The sequence below is a fragment of the Chinchilla lanigera genome, unplaced genomic scaffold (genome assembly GCF_000276665.1).
Source record: "Chinchilla lanigera isolate Chin_1 unplaced genomic scaffold, ChiLan1.0 scaffold00035, whole genome shotgun sequence".
Classification (NCBI taxonomy): domain Eukaryota; kingdom Metazoa; phylum Chordata; class Mammalia; order Rodentia; family Chinchillidae; genus Chinchilla; species Chinchilla lanigera.
In genome coordinates this window covers 11,928,986-11,953,794 of record NW_004955436.1, presented here as the reverse complement: position 1 = coordinate 11,953,794, position 24,809 = coordinate 11,928,986, and the positions used below count along the sequence as shown (strand labels likewise).

Sequence of the window (24,809 nt, the reverse complement as noted above, 5' to 3'; positions counted from 1 at the left end):
TTCAACACAGGGCTTCTGGTGGCATTTAAGAGTCAAACTATAATATCAGCTCTGAGCTTCACTGCCCTTTCCTCATCTGCAAAATGAAGTCAACACACAACCGATCTTAAAGTGTTACGCAGCACATATCACGTAATTTGTAAAAGAGCTTAAAACAGTAAAATGTAGGGAATATTTTTACACACACGTGTACACAGAGCCAGTGTGAGCACTAGTGACCTTTAAGGAGTGACTTCAGCCCAGGTAAGATTTCAGCAATAAAATTCTGAGCAAATGGAAACTGACCATTCTCTTTTAAATGCTTCATCTGTGCAACGTGTGTTGTGTCTGTCTGTTCACAGGGAAGTAGGAAACACAGAAGTTCCTTTAGACCAGACAAAAGACCAGCAGTAGTTTAGCAGACATACAGAGGCCTTCAGTTTTCAAGATACTGGTGCCAGCATCAACTAGCCATACTATTCTCCATTTTATAAAATGTCATTAAAAAAAGAAAAGACAAGAAAAAAAAAAAACAAGGAAATATGAGAGTGCCCCTAATCTCCTAAACTACTAAATTCTAGCAAAAGGTAAGCAGCAGCCATCTTGCAAGAATTCTTCACAGCTGACTTCAACACAAGTCTTAAGCAGTTAGCTTTTATTAGCAAGTGGAATGGAATTAATTCCATAACTCCTAATTTATAGAAGAAGTTGTGGTTAAAAGGCACAGGGACTCACGAGGCACTGAAATCGTTTTCCTTGGTCTGAAAATATCTTTAATAATAAAGGATCTAGAAACAGATAAGAGTCTGCTTTATCCCACATATATTAAAATATTAGCATGATCTTTGTTCTCTGCGGCACTTTTTCTTGGGCAATATATTTCTTTTCTAATACAATCTATCTGAATTTGTTTCACTATCCAGCTGTAGCAGGTGGTGTTTTTCTTTCATAATAAGGGAAAGAATTATAATTCTGAGAAGTAAGTGAGTAGATCAAAATCAGGTATTAATAAGGGCGAGGCTAAGAACGCTCCAGTTTTCTTACGGAATCTATTGGGCTGCCCAAACAGCCTCAAAGACATCACCCTTTACGGTTATATTTTAAAGTGAAAATGGCTGGGTGATGACATGCCATTCAGGTTCAGAAGCCCCAAGCCATTCTCTGTTTCTTCTCCTCAAGGGCCAAGCCTGCCAAGACACCCAGTCATTGAAAGATAAATGGAGCATTAACACATGACACGAGTTCAAAGGAAATCACAAGAATGGCTAAAGCCCGGGGAATCTGATGTGCAAATGCTAAGAGATTTGAAGTTATTTCAAATGCTGAGAAAATAAATGGGCTATCTTCCATAACACATGCTAGGGGTGCTACCAGCCTGGAATCTAAAATATTCTGGGTAACAGGCTAGTAATTTGTTTGAAGGTTATTTCTGCATGGAAACTAAGAAAGATAAAGTATATTCTTAAGGGTTTCACCTTTATAATGATGTATCAGTTACGACATGTAGAACTAAAAGAGAAAAAAAAGTTAAATACAGGCTATCAGACTTTGCAACAAGAAATTAGTGGAAAGAAACATCAAACAGAAAGCTTTCAAGATTGTCTTCATTATTAGAAATGACTCAGATTTTACCTCCCTTAGGCCATTTTCAATCACAGTACACGGAGAATTATCACTGATATTCAAAACCACTCGATAACCTTTGATACTATGTACCATGAAATTGTGGAGCATTTCATTCCTGATTGTAATTTGGTACCCAAACAGCCAACTCCTGAAAAAAAATGCCACTGAGAACATGATGAGTATTTTTAGAATCATCTAATGGCTGAATCTGATAAATAATGGAAATTATTTACTTAGGAAGCACTCACAACATAATTTACATTTCGCTAAATGATGCACATAATTTAATATGTGCCAGAGAGGGCTCAAGTTTATATTACTATGCATCCAGTTCTATATTTAATACAGGAAGTAGACAGAACCATTAAATATAAAAATACTCATTAGCTAACCATCTGAAGGGAAAAATCATTTAAAGTTCTGAAAGATAAGACATATATTACTCATCTTTAATTTCTATGACAGAGTTACTGTTACCATAACTAGGAATACTCATTTATTAAAATGGCTGAGACTTTTTATGAGATGATAACCTCTTATTGTTACTTGCTATCATAACCACAATTTACATGGACTATATAAAAATAAATTATTTATTCTACTGATGGTAAGCTTAGCATTCCTGAATCTCTGCTGTATTTCCCAAGTTTGTTCCTATCACACAAGCAGCTGTAAAAGAAACGCCCATCTGCTGTGATAGTTACTTGAAACTAAAATTAAGAATGTAAATTAATAGCCAAACCAAACTGGCTTGTCATTTTGGCATCAGCTAAAGACCAATAGTAGTCTTTTACATTTATTTTCATAAGTGGAAAAAGGCTGTATTTCAGTGGTATATTGGTTAAAAAATTAAAATCATTTTCAGTGATCACTGTTCCTAATGAAGATTTATATACTGGCGCTCGAAGTAATGAAATCAGTACCTATGGACATGGAGCTTCTCTGAAGTAAATCTCACTTTAACGCCCTTTCTGAACCCTTCCCCACTCTGAGCCACCACACTCTGCTGGTCCTTGACCGTTCCACCTGCATCCTCCAGGCAGGGAACACTTGGCGGCTCTGTCAGCTGAAGCTTTCCCGAAGTATCCCTCAGTCAGATGCCCAGCCCTCCGCACGCAGGCTCGGGCGCACTTGACAAGGATGGGAAGAGCCGAACCGTCAGGGCCCTGGTCACGGCTCCAGAACGCTGAGTACGACCCACCGTGTGGCGTGTCTTCCTGTCACTCTGGTCTGTTCTATGTGGCTGCTCCCCAGCCCGCCCTGGAGTGGGCTCTTCCTACCTGGCTGAGCCCTGGACACCCTCCCTAGTGCCCGGCAGTAAGTTTACCAAAGGAAAACCAAGGAGTGATGACAAATCTAGAAGACAATGGTATTTGATTATTTTGGACCAATCTGAAAAAATGCCTTCTATCCCCAGGTAGTAATAAAAACCACATTGACAATGCACATGCACTGCTCTTAGAACTTTTATTAACTCACAGAATAACCTCTAATAATCACAACAGCCCTGTGAGACGCGTACTGTTCTTACCTCAGATAAGGAAACTAAATGACACAGAGAATCAGGTCACCAACAAAGACCTAAGAAGAGGGAGAGCTCGGCCTCAGATTCAGGACTGGTGGCAAACACAAATAAATTGAAAAGAAGACCAGGATAATACTCAAGCTCTTCACCATTTACTTTAAAAGATTAAAATCCTAAGACTATTAATCACTCTCGAGACTTTGTCAGACACACTACCATATTTCTAAAACCGATGCCACAATTAGGAATTTCTCTCCTCTGAAATACCTGTCTTTAATATGCTGTACTAATATGACCAAATCACGTGATGACTGTACGCCCAGACAGACGCATATCAATTTACCATGAGAGGAAAAGGAAGGTGAGAAAGAATTCATAGATGCTACTTAAATACAGAAAAACTATTTGAATAATCCAGCCTGCAAAGGGAAGTTTTCTAATACTGTTACTATCCAAATAATCACGTAAAATACTAGCAGAGCTGTTCGGAGTTTTCTAGACCAGCGGTTTATTTGACTACATACTTCTCACTTCTACAGTGTACTTTAAGCTATGGATTCACACAGCTCACCATGGAAGTTGTTAGGCTCGCTATTTCCCTGATCCCTCTATCTATAAAGTCACTTTCAGCAGTCCTAACTTGTTTAATCTTGAGGCTTTAGAGAAAGAAAAAGTGGAGCCTTTTCACCTTGGCATTTTGTCTAATATTGACAGTATCACACCTTCCACGCAGGCGGTAGTAGAAGCAGGGATACTAGAGCTATAGGTTTTCAGCCTGCTGTGGGCACCTCCTTCTGCCTGCACTAACACTGACAGGGGCTGAACGCAGCAAGTGTCAAGAACAGCGTCACAGCGGGGAGGTTTTACAACTAATTGCACAAGCCACTTCCCAAAAGCCACCAAGAGAAAATGCAGGGTCACTTCCTGGTCCCAGAGGTTCCTTCCCGGGGCTGCTGGCATCAAACAGAACAGAGGCGCTTGGCTACAGCTCGTTTGTACCACACTCCACAGAGCAATCACACGTCTCTGGTACCAGGAAGTTCGCAAGGTGGAGGGCTCAGTACAGCAACAACGGAGCAGTACAGTGCCTTAATGCACAACGGAGTCTGTTCTCATCTGAGCTCTCTCTGTCCACTGAGCCACTACACCCTCCTCCTCAGAGCCTCACAGGCATAGCATGAGGGAATACGTTGCTTGGTCACGTAGCTGTTTACTAATAACATCTGCATGTGGCTTTTCTCACTATTATGAAACAGAGAAGGGGCCTCAGAATTGAAGCATCGAAGAACGGTCCTTGTATAGCCCTTGCTCAGCTGGACTCTCCGCTCCTCGGCCCCAGTTCCAGCTGTGTTCTTGGTTCAAATCAGTTTCATGGTCACTCGAATGTAAACAAGCTGCAGCCTCCTCCTCCTACCACATCTGCTTCTGAAGAATGCTTTGCTCTGCTGGGGCATATTCTCCGGAATCCACCAATTTAACCATTTATTTCCATACCGCAAAAATTCTCACTACGATAGTCTTATATACCTATAACTTAATCTAATGTCTTCCTCTTTCAATGCCATAGCTTTCCTTTCTAATCAGTATTTTCCAAAAGATGCCAACAGGAACAAGACAGTTCTACAGAAGATGATTTAGAAATAAGATCACAGCTGGTTTAGAAATAAGATGCACACCTGTAATCCCAGCAGTCAGGAGGCTGAGGCAGGAGGACTGCAGTGAGTTTGAGGCCAGCCTGAGCTGCATAGTGAGTTCAAGGTCAGCCTGGACTACATAGCAAAATTCTGTATCGATAAATAAATAAATAAATAAATAATCATAGAAAAGTCCTAACAAGCAATTTTAACTTGTCCTATACATTGGCCTACATATTGCAACATACTTAAATGGCGGTAGAATACATTCTGTATTTATAGCTTACCAGTCCGCAGCACACAACCACTCATCAAAGTTAAATTTTCTATAGACAGAACTTCAAGTGCAACTGCAGCCTTTGCTATACCCCGCATAAGAGCTAAATAACAAAACAGTGGTGAAGGGACTGTGCACGGGCAAAGTAATTTAAATACATACATAGGCCTCATTCAGCGTAGTTTCATGATGTTAAGCAGGAAAGGCCTTGAACATTTTCGCAGTTCATTAATGAATTTTTCTTTTCCCACTTTCTTATGAACTCCTCAATCTCCTAGGCTCACTTCCATGAGCATACTTTCTTCTTCCATCTCTCCCTCTGTTGCCCTCACCGTCATCATTCTCAAAAGAACAACCTGCTTCCTCTAACCCTCTCCAACTGCCCAGGAGAGTGTCCCACCCACTCCGTAGAAGTCTCTACCTAGGGTATACGGACTCCAACAACTGAATGTTCTAAGAACTGGGTAAAGGAACTGGACACCGAGACTGCATCGAACCTCATGCATGTTAAAAAACAGAGCAGTGACACCACGCCTCACTCCAGTACTGGGGGCTGAAGTCAGGGCTTTGTATACGCTAGCAAGCCCTCTCGCATGGAGCTATACCCCAAGCCCATACAAGTCATTAACCTGTCTGGCTGAATCCATTTCTGGGTATCACATTTGATGAAGGAGTTTTGGTAAACACACACACACACACACACACACACTCTCAAACACATACACACACACACACACACACACACACACACACACAGACTACTTAGATATGAACAGTTGTTATACATCTGACCAGGAATAATGCACAGGCCTGAAAGCAATTTGAATGTTTCTCTCCAGGAAGCAAAGTATCCACAGACTTATTTTTTAACACAACACACCACTGCTATATAGAATTTTATTTATAACACATATTAAATCCTTTCTTTTGACCACATTCCAAACTTAATCAAAAACTTAATTATGACCTTTCTCCTTTGTTTACTCTTAAGATACAGAATTAAGGGGATGACTTAGCTTTTCTAATGCACCAACAGGAAGCCTGAATCTATGAATACTAGATTATATATTGCTTCCCCAAAAAGTAAAGTTAAAAAAGGTCTTAGACCAGTCAGTAATTTCCATAGATTTTTCTTTTGTAGACTTTAGAAATAAAGGATCTTTTCAAAATGTCAAGAAGCACTTCTGCACTGATAAAATAATGTGGCAGGGAAAGTTAAGAAGAGGAAGGAATTGGTACCACAGGATGGGAGAATTCAAAAATTTCTCATGAGCTACCTCCGGAACATGCTGTCAAAGTAAACGCAGTCCCAGGAAGCCAGACAGGTGCACTTGCCACCAGCCTGCCCATTTCCACCTTGGGCACCTCTTGCACCTGCCAGTAGGATTTGCGTGATAAAAAGTTAGCACCTGGAGGCTGCGGATATAGCTCAGTGGCACAAGTGCCTGCCTGGCAAGCACAAGGTCTGAGTTCAATTCCCAGTACCAAAACAAAAGTTACCACCTGTTGAGAAGTAGGTTTGACTTGACTTTCCCATCCATTCAGGATATCCCCAGTTGACCACTCCCCAGTCCCTGCTTAATTTCACTAGATTAAGTTCTAAAGATACCTGGGCTAGAAGTCTGGACAGCACAAGGCACTTTGTATACCATTTCCCGATCTTTTCTTAGCAGATCACGGAAGGTAAGGAGCTAGGTGGAATTCAAGACAACCAAGTCATAAAAAATCAAATGAAAATAAATGGGGAGAGGCTGCTGCTAAAGGTACAAGCCCACTAAGGGAGATTCATACCGAACAGTCTATCAGGCAGTGGCTGATGACAATCCTGTACGGCCCTGCAGACCAAGCCTGAATGACCGTGGGAGAAACACCGTGCTCCACATGGGGTCACGCAACATGTCACTGCAATCAAATCCAGCTGTGGGGAAGGAAGGCGGCCGGGAAGGAAGAGGTAACTTCACACTCTGGCCATCAGCTCCAGGGCACAGACACAGTCTCAGGCTTTCGCGATGAGGTCACAAATGCTGCTAACCGTCAACAGCATGGCCGGCAAAGTGGGGCTTAGAGACAAAGACCCACTGCAGGAGCCAAAGCAGAATCCCACAGGCATGGACAGCTAGCTGCTAAGGCGATTCACGCAGGTTTTGTTAGGTCTTCAACCACAGAAAATGTGAAGATTGGCTGGTGTAAGAAACCAGTAACAACTTTTTTCTTCTAACTTACTGGGGAAACAAGCTGAAAAGGAACTGAGCAATTTAGTAACTCAAATAGTTAGTATTTTCTATTTTTAAGATGTCTCTCCACAAAAGAATAAAATTCTGATGAATGGTTAGAGAAAACTAGCTCATATTTAGGAAATACTAGTGTAATTCCAATGTAAACTAGTAATAGTTCTGTATTTCAACCTTAGTTTCCACTCAAATCTAAATGATTCTCTCAAGAAAAGCATAATTGCCTTCTTCCATTGTGCAGCTAATTATAATTAACAAGAACTGGCTGATTAATGAGCTTGACCAATCTTTCCAATGATTAAGAAAATCTTTATTTTTGTGATAAAGAAAATGTTACTGCCATCCAATGATTTCAGTTGGCCTGCTTTCATGTGACTGTTCAATTGGTTTGGAAATTAGCTACTGTCACTTACTAAACAAGCTAAATAATTCTGCATCGACACAACTTGGGCATAAAAATTTGTTTTCTTGGCCACAGATCCTCCTTCGTCTCTACCCACAACCCGTCTACTGTGGGGACTCGCCATTTCCCTACAAGATCACCACACTCCATGCTGTCTGTGTTGGTCACCTTTCCCACCGCTGAGGACAGTACCTGGCATCTATGACTTGAAGTGAGGTTTCATTTAGCACATGGTTTCAGGGGTTCAGTACATGGCCCACAGGCTGCAAGGCTGAAACATCATGGCAGAAAGGGGGGGGGGGAGCAATGCTGCTGCTTAGTTTATACGAGTGGGAGCAGAGGGGTAAGGGTGAGAAACCAGACATAGACCCCAAGGCCACACCTCCATAGTCCACCCAGACACACCTGAAGTGTGTTCCACCAATCCTCAGGGTGCATTCCAAAGCCCATCTCATTCACTCCCCTCCCTGACCACCACACTGTCACTGACTAGGAAAGTAAAACTGCCGGCTGACAGGGTTCCAAAATATCTGAAAAGAACTTGAAAAAAAAAAGTTTCCCATCATTAGTGGTAATAGTTGAGACAGAACATTTATATTTAATACAGCTGAGCAAACATATGCACTTTAAATTAACATGAATACTTTATTATTACATTTTCCAATACAAGTTCTAAAACTATGTTTCTTCAATTATGCGGTACTTAAGTCAGAATTTCGTCTGGGGGTTCCAATGCTAATAAATAAGTTAAAATGTCCACAGACCCTAGCCATTTAAAGCAAAAATCTCACTTAAGCCAGAACTATCAAGGTCAGTATTTCCTAAACCATGTTCTACCAAACACTAGTGCTACAAGGTGGCCAATGAAAAAGAAAGATTTATTGGTCAAGTACATTTGGGAAATAATGCTGAGGAAGATGATACAAGTGTCCAAAATATTCCCTGCCTCTGCTGTGGTGTCCCTCCCTGAAGCAGATTATACATCCTGCTCTGAATGCAGAAGGGACCAGGAGATTTGTTTTGGCCAATAAAGTGTGGTCAGGAATAACATCTGTCACTTAGCAGAAGTTTTAAGAATCAGCATGTGGTTTACCAAGTCCTTTTTCTACCTTCAGAAGACCAGCTCTGTCACAGACACAGGCTATGTAGCTAGCTCCGGCGTGCAGCAGAGACACAGATGGTCACAAACACAAGCCAAAGATGAATCTTTGTTGCCGAGATCTTGGTTCATGGTGGGATTCACAACAAACAGCTGCATTCCAGAGATGCTAGAAACCAGAGTAACTTTCTTTACCCCATCATTACTGACAGCCACCTAATCGCAGAATCCTGGAAACACTGAAAGTACGCTGAGTGAAAAAAATGCAAAACCTTCTAAAAAAGATGCTTGCTTCTACTCTCCATTCCACTCTGAAGATTAAATGAAGTACATCATTTATTCTTGGGTTTTCAAAGACAGTCAGGGCCAGTCGGGAGTCATTCTCGAACCCCGTATTCATCAATTCCTAAACCCCGCGGCCCTTAAAAGATAATCTAGGTCTCTGTTTATGTTCCCCATATGTCACTCTATTTTTTAGAAAAATCATGAGATACTAAAAGGTTAAACATTCAGGTAGGTTTACCTTTAAATGCTTCATTTGCAATTGTTAAACAATCTTAAACTGAACTATTTAGATTCTTCACGATATAGAAATAGACAATATAATGGTGTAATGTTAAAAAAATGCATTGAAAGCGAAAGTGCAGTCACTCATCATGAACAGGCACTTCGACACACCACAGATGACACCAGTGACTAACGGCTGAGTGCACCACAGAAAAAATTATAACTCCATCTCACACCGGGTATCACTAAATTTTTCATGTGAAAAAGCCATTAAAACAAAAAAAATCTGCTTTATATGCACTTGGTAATATGAAGAGTGACTCAAATACAAGTTTGAAACGTGAGTAACTAAGCCCTTTGGCACTGGAAAACTCAGGAACAGGTTACCGAAATGACGAGCTTCACCTTGTGCCGAGGATATTTTTAAGAAGAGCTCTGGTCTGGAATAATACAGGCAAGGAAGTGTCCTCTTGCAGCACTGGTGGAAAAAGTGGCCAGGTGGTCTCTGGGTTCTCTGCCCAGGGCACCCTCCCCATTTGCTGGGGTGACCGTGTGCTTATGGGGGAGGGAAGGTGGCAGGGCGGGCTGTTAGCAGTAGCCTGGAGTGGTCCCCCTCCCTTTACAAAGGTGCGGCTTCCTACATGCCTCCTGCTAGGCCCCGCATTCCACACCTTCTTCTCTGATGCTGAAGTCAAGGGCTGCTTCTAGCTTTACAGTCCTCCCTCACCGGAGGCAGCTTCTCATGCAAGTCCTACTCGAAGGCACTGCTCATGAGTGTGCGCACTTTGCTCTCAGCAGGAGTTCTCGGTCTCCTGCTTCTCTAAAGTGTAGTTTGTGCTACTTTTCCCATTGTCCTTGTAGCTCTGCCTGGTTTCAGGAGGACAGGGGCAAAGGTTCTGATCTAAATGGCCACTATCTTCCCATTAGAACTTGAAGATCTTTCTCCTTCTGTCCATCTCCATTCATGTAGACAAGAGAACCAAACTCAAGATTTTAAAAATCTCTCTCTGCGAAGCTGCTGTGGGCTATTCGATCAAAATACCTACCTTCTAGACATCTCAGAATAGGACGCAGGTCAAGAATCATTAAGACCAGGCTCCTCTCACTACGGGCAAACAGGGTCAAGAGTTGTGAGGTGATTTGTCTGGGGGCCAAACAACAAGAGATCTAAAACAAGAGAACTCCTGCTCCTTCAAATTCATTACAGAGATGTCCGCAAGAAAGAGTAGTCTCAGTTCAGAAATGGTGTTGAGAGACCCATTACCATGCAGACCAAAATGAGTGATTGTCAAATCACACAGGCCAGTTAATAAAATCCTGAGAAAATGCACGGTTAGATAGGAAAATGGATGGATGGATGGATGGATGGATGGACGGACAGACAGGTGGACAGGAGTAAATAATAATGGGTGAAGAGAGAAGACACTGGAGGATTATAGCTGGAGAACAGTGCAAAGGAAGGCTGCGATTCAGCCAACCTGGTCTAAAAAAAAAATTTAATTCCTATCTTGGTTCTGTGGATGCAGGGACGTGAATTTCCCCTTAACCGTACCATCAGCACACAGTTTTCATCCACACCCACTCTTCTGCTTTCATTGCCACTCCTCCCCGTGCCTGCCTGCACCCTCCTCCCCGCCTCCCTCGCAGGGAGATCCACGGCACATCTCCTCCAGCCCAGCTGTGTGCGTCTCAACTCCATACCTACAACAAACCCTCTCAGTGAAAACAGTAGCTGACATCTTCAAAGAAGCTCGTATTTTTCATTCTGAAATCTGACAATGACTCTGAAAAGCTGCTACAAGGAAGTGCCAATTAATTAGCCAAACCTTCACTCGTTTAAGTGCAACAGCAGTAAATTACAGCAGTTATAATGCGGGGAGGATACGTAAGAAGCCTAGAAAAGAATGCGTATCTAAAAAACAACTGCTCTATCTAGGAGGGAATCACATTTATTTCTTGAGAAATCTAGGGATTGTGTTAAGATGCTTGTTTGATTTAAAACTGGGCTTCTTCTGCCACCAAGTGTTAGCACACACTCCTAGCATACCAGGCTTTGCGATGTTAAACTACAGAAGCACAAGGTCATTCAATGTGAAAACCAAGCAAAAGGACTCATTTTATAAAAAGCATGGAACCAAACAACTAGCAGACTAATGGTACCAAACAGCTGTATTCTAAGAAAACTGTACAAATAATTTGAGCTTCAGTTATCATTTCAAAGACATAGTAAGTCAGTAAGATTTTTGCAGTCTTTATTCATTTGATTAAAAAGATCACAAAATGCAGTAATCATCACAATAGCTCTAAAACATACAACTTTTGTCAATATTATCTGATGTAATCTACCTACCATAATTTCACAAAACTAAGAATATGCAAAACTGACACAGACACGGACTAAATGTGTCCTCATGTTGGAAAAGTACGTAATTGCCAAAAAGGGCCTTATGCGCCCAGAATCTGGCCTTAGCCTCAGCTCAGTTCTCTAACTTAGAAAAGAGAACACCATGCCATGGCACAGAACGCTGCATGTTGGGAAATTCAATGAACAGTTTCTATAATTTTAAAGTTCTGAATCTATAGAACTCTTAGCTGCCCCATTGGGCTTTTGGCTACTTCTACCGCATGCTATTGCCTGCAAACAGGTGTTCTACTGGAGGACAGCACCCCGGAACTCAGGGACTTCTGCACCCCAACCCTGAACACCAAGGGGAATCATCAACACTAGTCCTTTTACACCACCCCCACTAGGGGGTGCTCCAAGGATCTGTCCACAGCTTTGATGTTAGAGATGCTTAACTTCATCAAAAGGGCCAATTTGGCTCTGACACTGAATCTACTTTTTTCTTTAAGTCAGCACAGATAGCAGCTTTTCAGACCATTAAAAGGTGACAATATCCAGATAATGGAGAGAAACCTCAACTGAGTTACTATATCAGAATGATCTCCTTAAACCTCCTAGAAGCAAGGATGGATGGACCATCCATCTCACTGTCTCAGAATTTGCCTGTCCTAGTCCACAGCATGTCTCTACCTAGCACAATCCTTTTTATTAATAATTACTGTGTCTGTCCCAACAACAGTAGCACTAGTATCTTAGGAGTGCTCCAGTATCATACTCACAATTATTTCCAGATGGCCGTCCAGCGGGTCAAATCAAAACAAACAATATACAACCAGCACAGCCGCTGAACAAAGCATCTTAAAGGGAGGTATTATTCAGATCTTTTTTAGACATTCTCCCTATGCACTGGCCCTCAGAGCAGAAACTAAAGGAACACTTCCCCCAGATACCGGGAAGGCTTCCAGTGCTGGGAATCCAGCATCTCTCCTCCCTGCTGAAACGTGGGTTACTTAACCTGCTCTTCCCCAGCTCTGACCACACTCAGCTCGCCAAGCCTCACCCCTCCTCAGAACCCAGCAAAACCCCAACAACAGAGAGGAAAATCTTCAGTATGCACAGGGGATTTCCCACATTCTGAGGGATACTATAGTCTGCTCCATTGCCTGACCTATCAGAAAAGTCATGGGCTAAAAGGACAATTGTGGCAACCAAATATGGATTTTTCAATGAACCCATAATTCATTGAAAACATTAAGGTAATCCCTCCAAAATTATTTAATACAACTTTATAGTGTATATATATTTTATTTCATTTTTATGCTTACAGAATCCTTTTAATGATCTACTCTACCAGCTGCTTAGATCATTGATATGCTTTACCATAAATGACTTAAAATATTCTGCTATTAATGCAGAAGTATTTCTAAATTTTCCATTATTGATAATGCTTACTAAATATGTACATGCATAAAAAGCTTCCTCTTAAAATAGTCCTTGAAGATACTATTAGCAGCAAGACTATCTTGAAATAAATTTTTTCATGTTTTTCAGCATCAGCTGTGTAATTCACAGCTCAAAACACCATTCCAATACTACAAGGAAGCATTTATTAACCTTTAATAGTCCTCTACCACAAATTTATCCTAACAAACATTACTCTCATACACTGATTGGGCCTATAAATTGGTACCGTTTTACAAGGCAATTAGGAAAAACTGTAATGTGTAATACCCTTTGACCTTAGAATTCTACTTCAAGGAAAGGGTTCTTTGAAATACTGGATATCTAACCAAAGAAAAGTGAATGAAGCTGTTTACTGCCACACTGAGGTAGCAAAGAAACAGAAACTAACCTAATTATTAATCAAGGAGAAAATGTTTTAAATATGATAAATGTAATTATGATATAATAGAGTTGTATTTCTTTGACCCTATAGGACTGTATGTATTAGAATCATCAACAATAAGCATATGTTCAGATAATACCTTTATTATTAATGTTTCAATAAAAATTAAAGTGCTTGAAATGAGACAAATCCAGTACATAGATAGAGAACAATTATTACCACCCCCTTTTATTTTATCATCAATCTAAATAACACTAAAAGCTTGTTGTATGTTCTGTGACAGCTCATGTTAGGTCCAACACAAGTGGGTTAAAATATGCACTACTGGGGTGTGTGTCTGTGAGTGCTTCCAGAGGAAAGAGCCTGTGGTCTGAGTGGACTAGGGGGAAAACCAACCCAGAGCGGACGGCCAAGCGGGCAAGAAAGACAGGGAAAAGACAAATGTGTTCATCCATTGCCTGAGCTGGGATACAGTCCTCTCCTGCCTTTGGACACCAGAACCAGGCTCCCTGGCTTTTGGACTCCAACATTCACTAGCAGAACTTTGGGTTCTCAGGCCCTCAGCCTCAGACAAAGAGGTAGACCTTCACCTTTCTCACTGGGGCCTCTGAACACAACAGAGTCACACTACTGGCATCCCAAGCTCTCCAGCTTACAGATGGCTGCTGTAGAATTTCTGTCTCCATAATCACATGAGCCAAACCCCCCAATACATCTCATCTACCTACCTATCCATCTCCCAATCCATCCATCCATCCATCCATCCATCCATCCATCCATCCATCCACCCATCCTCTATCTCCTATTGATTCTGCTTCTCTGCAGAACCCTGAATAGTATGCATTCCATTATTGTCTTAATTAATCTAGAAGTGAAGCCAGGCAGGGTGGTGCATGCCTGTAATCCCAGCACTTCAGAGGCTGAGGCAGGAAGATCACCATGAGTTTGAGGCCAGCCTGTGCTACATAGTGAGTTCAAAACCAGCCTGAACTGCATAGTGAGCCTCTGTCTCAAAAAACAAACAAAACTCTAGAAGTAAAGTAATCCAAACAAAGAAAACAGATAACTGGAGCTATAAAAACTAAGAAGAAAAAAAACGAGGAGTCACATAGTTCCAGGTAACCTGCATCCCAAACCACAAGTTATAAGGTAAGTAAATAAAATCCACTTGCATTGAGGCCGCTTTTTCATATTGGTTTAACCTTTACTGTGGATTTGCTGCATTAAAATCTGCTGGGGGTGGGAGTTCTGCTCAGAGATAAAACACTGTGTCGTATGCAAGAGCCCTGAGCTTGATCCCCAGCACAGCCCCCAAAAAATCTTTCTTAAAATTAAAAATAAATACATTTTTAAAAGAAAATATTAAAGTATCCGCTGGATACTTACTTAGGCCTCTTCCAAGTCTCACAGTGCACTGAGTGTAACCAGCATGCTCAGCGGCAGCAACACCACACTATTTGAACATCAGAAGTCAAGGTCCTAGGCCCACCAACTGATCTAAGGGTAGAAAGTGCAATTCTGTGGCTTCCGCAAACACTCAAGGTAACTTCTGAACCCCACTTTAAGGTCTTTTCCCTCTAGGAACACAGACCATCACAGTAGTAATTGGAATAGAGGCATAAATTAAAAGAAAACGTTCTTCATTTGGCTTTCTGAAAGGCGAAAAAAATCATACAAGAACCCCCGCCCCCATCCCTAATTATGGTTTCCATTACTTGTGGTCTACTGTGGCTTAAAAATATTAAGTAGGTCTGGGAATATAGCTCAGTGGGACAAGCGCCTGCCTAGCAAGCACCAGGTCCTGAGTTCAATTCCCAATACCAAAATAAAATAAAATAAAATAAAATGACGATCAAAAATATTAAATAGAAGCTGGGTGCGATGGTGCATGCCTGTAGCCCCAACATTTGGGAGGCTAAGGCAGGAAGAGCACCATGAAACTGAGGCCAGCTGGGGCTACACAGAGAGTTTAAACCCAATCTGGACTACACAGCAAATCTCTGTCTTAAAAACAAAACAGAGCACAAAAATTAAACAGAAAACTCCAGAAATAATTCATAAGCTTAAATTGCAGACAATTCTGAGTACTGTGATGAAATACTGTGCTGTCTCTCTGTCCCAACAGGACAGAAACAGTCTCTTTTGACCAGAATTCTATACTGTGTACACTACCCTCCCATTAGTTACTCCATACTCATCTCAGTCATCAGCTCAGCTGTCCTAGTATCACAGTGCCATGAGCTATTTTATTAAATAAAATAAGTAACAATTATTTTATTTAATAATAGCCCCAAAGTGCAAAGGTAATGGTTCTGGCAATTTAGATAAACTAAAGACAAGACATAAAGTATTTCCTTTAAGTCAAAAGGTGAAAGTTAACCGTAAGTATACATGTACAGAAAAAATGATATATATAGGGATCAGTGTTATCTGTGGTTTCAGATACCACTTGGGGTCTTTTTTGAAAAATTAAATTTATGGGTACAATTTAGACGTTCATAATGATCACATGCATCATAGGGAATTCGTACCGTATATGATATATCTTGATTCCATTTTTCCATTCTCTTCCCCTCCCTTCAACCTCTCTTCTCCTCCTTCTTTACAAAGCTTTGTTTCCATTTCATCCTTCTTTTATTGTTTTTTTTTCATTTCCCTTCCTTCCTTTCCCTCTTCCCACTCCCTAGTTCCCTTTCTTTTGAAGCATTTCTTCCTATTTCACAATACCTACTATAGTCTTTGGTCCTTATTTACACTTTTGGTTTCATACTCCAGAGAAACAATGTGATATTTACATGTGTGACAAATGTGTTTCACTTATGAGTATGGTCTCAAGGTGCATCAATTTACCTAGAAATGTCTCAAGTTGCTCTTTCTTTATGGTTAGTACTATTTCATTGCATTAAAAAAAAATCTTTTTTATCCATTCCTCAGCTGACGGGCATTTGGACTGTTTCCAAGATTTAGCTGTGCTGCTATAAACATGGATGCCCATACATCACTGTGGTATGATGTTTTTACTTCTTCCGCGAAGATACCCAGGAGAGGAGTAGCTGGGTCAAATGGAACCTCTAGTCCTAGTTTCTTCAGCCATCTCCACACTGATTTTCACAATGGCTGCACCAGTCTATACTCCCACCAACAGTGGAGAAGGGTTCCTTTTTTCCCCACAACCTCTCTTAGCATTTGTTATTGATTGTTTTCTTGATAACAGCCATTCTTTCTGGAGTGATGGAATCTCAGTGTTGTTTTAATTTGCATCTCTTGAATGACTGGTGATGTTGAACATCTTTTCATGTATTTATTTGCCATTTATATTTTTCCTCTGAGAAGTGTGTATGCATCTCAGATGGGTCTTTAAATTTATGGAGGTCTGATTTTTTTCAATTCTTTATAGATACTACTCCCTTGTCTGAGGGACAATTGGCTAAAATTTAATACCTGGGGTCTTGAACTTGCATTCCCATGGATAACTGGGGACCACTGTCACTTATTTTCTATAGATTAAGCATTCTAATCTACATGAAGGGCAATCTGATTTCACCATTTGACCAAAGACTGTCTCCATTTTGATCTCCACTGTGTCTAGCACCAGTGTGCAGCACACACTATATGCTCAACAAACATTCATTAAGTTATTGTGATTTGGGCCAGAGCTCCTCATACACAGAAATGAATTTGGTTCACCTGGAGTAGCTGATGGGAGAGGAGAACATGCATTAGATAACACAGATGGATTCTCAGATGCAGAGACAGGACTATAAAAAGAATGTGATCTCATTTAAGGTATCTGACCTTTCCAAGTCACATACCACTCTTCTACGGGGCGAGGGAGGCGATTCTGTGACATCAGCTGCCAAGAAACCATTCAAGTGTGGTGTGAAATGTACAAATACAGACTCCAGAGCAGTTGATGTGAAGAGAAAGGAAGATTCTGAAATGGGGACATTACCTGCAGCACTGATTTGTCAGTCTGTGACTAAGTGAAATCACCTGGAAGAGGGCAGTCCATTTGAAAGCAAGGCAAGAAAGACAACGAGCAAGAAGCAAACTGTCAGTCTACAGGTCTTACATGTCGTTATTCCAGACTTCAAAATCTATCATGTATACAAGCTATTATTACCAAACACATTCTGGAATGTTACTTAACGCAGATGCTAGTGAATCCATGGCATAGTAATAAAAAAAAAAAAATGCAAGATTTCTTTTAGAGGGCTCTCCGGCAACGGTTTGCAGAAAACTCATAAACACAGGATAGTGCAGCACCTAAGCCAATGTTTTAAAGGATCAAAAAGACTTGGTAAGGACAGAGAGAGCAGAGGTAAAACATGCTACATTTAGAAAACAGTTCTACGTACTAATGAACATGACCTTCATCTAGAGAGCTGCAAAGGAGTCTTAACCGCAGCAGAAGGCCTTGCAGAGCAGGGAGGGGGTGTGGATCCGCACATGCATCTCCGGAGCTCTGCTAGAGCAGAGCAGGCCGCTGGATGTCTTAATGTGCATGAGGAGCCCCCTGGGCTGAAATGGGAAACATGAAGGGCACCCCTGGGATCCCAGGAAGCAGGCAAACAAATCTAGGAGAGATCAAAAGTTGTTCCAGTTTCAAAAGGAGGAGGCGGTGGCCTGGAAAGGAACTCAAAGCCATGTGCCTCAGCTAAGTTGGGAATACTCTCAGGCACCTGGGCGGGGAGGTCCCGCACCGACTCTCGGTCCTGCCCCGTCCACTTTCCCCAGGCCCTCATGGATCAGTGGCTGGAAGACCAAGGTGTGTTCTGCAGGCCTCGAAATGCCCTTAGAGAGGAGAAAGGCTCTGCCCAGCTTGAAGAATCCAGGGGTTGTGAGTAGCACTGTGGACAGGGGCAGCAGAGCAGGCGCTGGGAGCAGCAGCAGGCAAACAACTGGGAGAGGAAGCCGCCTAGGAAGCACTGGCTCTGCCCAAAGCTCCTTGGGGAGAAGCAAGCGTGACCAAGGAAGCAGTGGCCGTGAATGACAGCCCCGCGTGCACCTCCTGGGGAAAACTGTCATGGCCTCTGCAGAGAACACGAGCGTCCTCAGCATCCCTGGGAATCAGAGCCACACTAACCCAGAACTGCAGGAACAACAGAGGGAGGGCACAAAAACCACCAGGAGTGTCTCACCCCCGACCATGCTGAAGGCTGGTGTGGCCTCTACAATGATAAACGCACACTCACGTGCTTCCAGAGCCAGGGGGCTTTGGACAACTTCATAAAGGTCAAGTGAGGCTTAAAACTTCTGCTTTCTCCTGCCAGGACACCTTTTTCTTGAAACGTTCTCTTTGCAATCTCTGAAAAACATCAAAAGAACACAACAATGCTATTTTAACTACACAAGCGTTTGAAATTAGCAGTTTCAGTTCCAGAAAAATACAAAGCAATAGAAGTACCAGGATCTAAAATCCTATATAGAAGACACTCATTAAAAAAATATCCTGAATTAGCACAGATTGGAAATAACCATCAATAAAGAAATGGTTGATATGTTAGCATACAGCTAAGCCTGGCGTGATGGTGCACACCTGCAATCTTAAACTCGGGAGGCTGAGGCAGGAGGACTGCAGTGAGTTCAAGGCCAGCCTGTACTATAAAGCGAGATCCCATCTCAAAAAAAAACCAAAAAAAAACAACAAAAAAAACTACACATATGGATCTCAAAACTGACAATATATTAGCAGTTTGATATTTCTATGAGTACACAAGCACTACACCACAATACACAAGTAGAACTCTTTGCCATAAACGTAAAAACTCATTCTCTGAAGACTATTATAAGTAGTTTTTTGTTTGTCTTTATCCAAAAGTAATGGGGGCTGACTATAGTGAGGTGGTTTTAAAGACAGCGGAACACGAAGAAGTGGACCCTCAAGGTCTCGCCCCTCATCAGTGTGGAGAAGGAGCTGCAGCCCCGGTGGCCTAACTTCTTTCTGGTCACATTTCTTTCTAAAGTTCTGGGCCCCAGAAACTCTTAAAAATAAAAATAAAAAAATGTTTTTCAACACACTATGAGAATCGAAAGTCTGCTTTCGTTTTAACCGCCAGTCCTGCGGGAGTCTGGAGATCACTACAGATGCAAGCAAGTATACCCAGAAGTACGTGGATGAAAACAAAGCTCAGCCTCTCTCCGTCCTGCCTGACCTCTCCCTACACAGTGGAAGATTTCAGTTCTCCTGCCTGGGAACCTAAAACGAGACAGACGTGCGGGTGAATCAAACAAAGCCACCACAGCACCCTTCCTGAGAAAAGGAAAGGTTCGGCTAGCATCGCTGGTCCAGTGAAAATAATAAAATAATGTGAATATCATTTGCAGAGAATAGCAGCCTCGAAATGGAAATCCCAGGACAGAAGAAAAACCTCATGGATGCTTTTTCTTTACGGATGACCAGTCTTTCAGTGCTGTCAGCGACATCTGCCGCGGGTGCCACCGTGCTGGGCTGGCCGGTCCTCAGAGGTGAGCTATACTATTCTCATTTTAAAAAAATGAAGACACTGACTGAAATGTCAGTAGTTTACTCAAAAATCCTAAGCCAGGTAGTGAGGAGGCTAGAATTTGAACTCAAATTTAACTAACTGTAAAGTTCACCCTGCCTCCTACATAAAGAACCCAAAATCTTTTTTCTCCTGTATCAGAAATGTTCTCCAAACAAAACTTAAAGGTAGCTGAGATAAAAACTTGTACACCAGATCTGAAGTACAGTCAACAAACTCCAGAGTGATCTCTCATTCAATCAACCAATATTAAGAACCTACTATACGCCAGCTAAGATTCTAGGTGGTAAAGAAAAACAAACATAAGACTCCCTGCCCTCACAGAGCTCCCATCTATCCTGGATGCCACAAACAAACACATAAAATAAGGTCAAAAATTGATAGCTGAAAGGAAGAAAAGCAAAATCAAGGAAAGGGTACAAAGTGACACAAAAGAAAACCAGGCTGGTACTTCGGTAAGGGAGTCTGGGAATCCCACTCAGAATACACCACATTTGGGCTGAGAGGACAACCCCAGGTGCACCTGGGGAACAGCACTTGGGGGAAGGAATGGCTTCTAAAGGGACAGAGCGCTGGAATGGGCGTGTCCACAACTCGGGAGAAGGTTGACAGTCGCAGGAGCAGGAGAGTGGGGTCTTGCGGAAGAGTAGGGATGAAATGGAAAATAGACAGCGGCCCGCTGGGACCCCATAAAGTCACTGGATTGTATTCTAAGTCTGATGGGATTTTGAGGGTTTTAAGCAAGGGAAATTTACATGTGAGAATAGCTTCCGCAGTGCTCGTCTGTTTTAACTAGAATAAATATGCTGAAATCTCCTCTGTCCCCAGGACTACACTTTTGTGGGAAAAGGCAGTTAGTTTGGTGTCACAGTGTCCTCGGTTGGGGTGGAGAGAGTCCATGTGGCATCTCCCGAGCCACGCACGCGCTTGCTCGTCACTGCCACCCAATGGCTTTTCCGCTCTCTTCCCTGGTGATCCAGCAGGCCGAGCAACAGACCACTGCAGCACCCAGAACACGCCAGCTCTTGGCTGCCAGTGGCAGTCAGAGCTTTGGCTGAGCGGAGCAAGAAAAGGATCCAGGCAGGAGCACTGGGAAGAGGAGGGGTCTAGACAGGAAGCCCAGGAGAGGTTCACACTTCCAGTGGAGCCCGGACAGTGACAACGCCATCCTTCCCCTGAGCGTCAGGTCCCACAGCTGGTGCCTGCACCCCAGGAACAGCACCCAGGGCAGGTACCACTTCCCCCTGCCTGGCACTGGTGGCAGCTGCCTGCGATGACACAGCCCATTCCCGGGATGCATTTCGCACAGTCCTGCCCTTCTTTCCAGTGCCTTTCAAAGCCTGTGTCAGCCCCAGATCCCACCTCCCGCTCGAGGTGTGACACAGTCTTGAAAGAGTCCGTCTGGCCTGAGAGATGGTACAGGAGAGTCTAGATGACACAAAGGCAAAAAGAAAGACTGGAGTCCAACATGAACGCATTACGAAGCAGTAAGGCACATTCACAATAATTACTGTCGCGATTAACTTAGAAACAGAGCTCAAGGGAAGTACGGAAAGGTGCGCCTTTCCCCACTGCCCTGTCACATCTCCCTCCTTGGTCCTCTCTCCTTCTCTACGATTTGCAAAGGACCCAGACTCACAGGGCTGAATCACACAAAAACGTCACCTTTATAGGTCAAAACCAGTCTCGCATGGGCAAAGTTATGACTTACCATACGCCATGGTAGGATACCTCACTGAATTCCTAAGGTGTGGCTTAAAGGGATTAAGGAACAATTTCTAAATCTTCGAATATTTGAAGAATTACCACATGGCAGAGCTTCTGATACTTAGAAACAGGTGCCTGGCACCCCAGCACACAGATGTGGGCACACAACTTCACTGGCTGACACTGCCGTGCGTGGTAAGCACATTAACCGCTGAGGGCAAAGATCGATGAGGAGGAGCCCCACTCGTCAGAATTATCAAAAGTGCAAGAGACACAAGAAAAAGACTTTGGTTAACAGGATTTAAAATAATACACATGTGTACCACTCTTTACTATTTACATTAATTGTGCACATTATTTGATATAACAATCTTATCAAGTGAGTCCATAGGAACATTTTTCAAGTTACTGGTTTGGGTTACTAAACATTTTGATCTAACAGCATTCATTATTCACTGGATCAGAAATCTATGACAAAAGATATTTATAAAACAATACTATACACATTTAACTTCTACTGGGTGTAGTTTCTCAGTATATTCTAGGTATATGGGGATATATTTTCTAGGTAAATAGAAACAGTGAAAAAGGAAATGTTTTTTTTAGAAATAATTTCTTAATAATGATTTATGTTTCTATTAGTAGTATAATCTATTGCTTAGCCAGAGTATTAGGTAATGGTTAGGAAAATATCATTTTTGAGATGAGTTATTGCTAATGTGAAAAACATGTCATTTTTCATCTATGATAATTTATTTTCTGGAAGAGAAGCTTATGAATAACTAAAGAGATTCAATTCTTCCTATTAACATAGGAATTCCTTCAAGCAATAAATAAAAAAAATTACACAACAAATACATGAGACATCCTTCAAAAATCAGCTAAGAGCGCTTCCTATATAATTTATCTCATAGCTGAACAGAAAGTTGTCTGAAAAACAACTTTATAATATATTTTATTTATAATATAAACAACTTTAAAATATATTTTAAATACTAGGAACCTTTGCCACATATAAAAGAGCACTGGAACAAATAATTTCATAAAAAATAGTTTGTAATCCCTGTAAATACAACTCCACCTTTCATTAGCTTTTATAAATATGTATTTATTTTTACACAGGAGATTTTCTTGAAGTAAACTCTTAAAACTTCAGTAGCAATAAATTTATAGTTAAATTGTAAAAAAGTTGCCAAAAGTTATTTCAAAGTAAGTTATAACAGATGGTTTTAATAAAATCATGCATTTTAAGTTATGTACTTCTTTTGCAAAACAAATATTTCCCCCTTTTCTTCTCCTTGACATTTTTCCCTTTTTCTAAAACTGTGAGGAATGTTTATATGTAGCACGATCTGAAATTTAAGAATAATCACAATTGTATATAAAAAATAATGATCACATACTAAATTAAATTAAGTGGTCCTAGTATATTTTTAGAATTATATAGTATGTCCTATTTGTATGGCACTGTGGATATAACAGTGGATATAACACTGTATAACACTGTGGATATAACACTGTGGATATAACAGAAATAGTACACTAGATTTTAGTTTTAAAGACTGATTTGTGAATAAACACACGGCAAGCAATTTCTTTCCATGGTTTCCAGTTGGAAGATTCTTTCTAATATCATTATAAGTTGTTGTAAAAATTATTTCACGTATGATATGGCAAATCTCAGTAAGATGCTAGAGTCACTTTTTAGTCATTTAAACTTTAAATAAGTAAATGCCAGAACATTTTTTGTGATTTCTGTGGCATTGCTATTTAAAGGACTCGTATTTCCACATGCTGCCTAAACTGCTTCATCTTAGCTTCAGAAAAGCGATTTGAAATAGATGTTTCAAAATCAAGGCTGACAAAATGTTGGCACCAACTTCAATTTTAAAACTTTATACTCATCATTTTGAATAGGTATTTCCGATCGACTACCATGTAACACGATCGAACACAATTGTAAAGCATTTCATTCTTAACAGTAGGTCTTTAAAATTGCACTCCTGTACGAGGCATGGCATGCACTGAAGCACAGGCAGCTTACAGAAAACCAGAGCATACATGCAAACATCAGCCAGGGTCACCTGCGCCTTTGGGAACCTTGCCTGCGCCCAACAGTACAACCCAGGAGGCCGTAATGAGTCTGCCAGTCTCCTGCAACCAGCGAGTTTAAGTGAACCGTTCAGAGTTCTCAGCAAGACTTTAGGAGACTCCAGAACACCAGGAGTGGGTCTAACTCTCATGCAGAGATTTAAGCACAAATGCAAATAAGGCAAGAGACAGTACCTAAGGTTAAATGTTCTTTCAATTAAACATGTTTACATCACATATATTTTTCACTGATTTACCTATTACAATACACTTAGTGACTGTGAAGCGGCAGGGTCTGGAGACACAAAGGTAAAAGATTTCTGCAAGGTGCTACCATCTTGGTGGAGAGAGATTTTCAAGTAATAAGTTCAATAAAGTGCAGCCATTTCAGCAATAGTCACCTGTCCGGGATATTCCAGGAAAACACAAGAAGGGGTCGTTTCTACTTTGAAGAATCAGAAAAAAACTTTATTTTTAGAAATGAAACTTGAAATGAGTCTTTATAGAAGATTACTGAGATGATATGAAAAGGAAATCAACCAAGCAACTACATTTACACCACAGTATCAGAAACAATAAAATATTTAGGAATAAACTGAACCAAAGAAGTAAAAGACACATCCACTGAAAATTATCCAACACAGCTAAAAGAAACTAAAGAAGACAGAAATGCTCCTTTACAACGGGGGTCATTTCTGGATAAATCTAAGCTAATTAAAAGTGCATTCATCCCCTGGGTGCTGTGGCGCACATCTGTAACCCAGCACTCCTGGGAGGCTGAAGCAGGAGGACTGCCAATTTGAGCCCAGCCTGGGCAACTGAGCAACTTAATGAGACCCTATCTCAAAATACACTAAAAAATAAAAGGGCTTGATGTATAGCACAGTGAGAAGATCCCTCGTTCAATCCCAAGTGCTGCCACAAAAAAAGAAGTGCATTTAATCCATCTAACCCACCAAACACCATAGCTCAGCAACACAAAACACTATAATATCAGTTGTTTACTCTTTCTTTCTTTCCTTCTCTCTCTCTCT

General features: G+C 41.4%; 1 protein-coding gene across 1 annotated transcript in view; it reads right to left on the bottom strand.

Annotated features, from left to right (window-relative positions):
• Positions 1–24,809, bottom strand: part of Akap7 (A kinase (PRKA) anchor protein 7) — a gene marked incomplete in the record, with an annotated part of 118,829 nt that overhangs the window by 48,874 nt on the left and 45,146 nt on the right. Inside the window, 1 exon segment of the mRNA XM_013516678.1 lies at positions 18,667–18,779. Coding sequence (XP_013372132.1) covers positions 18,667–18,779 — 113 coding nt within the window.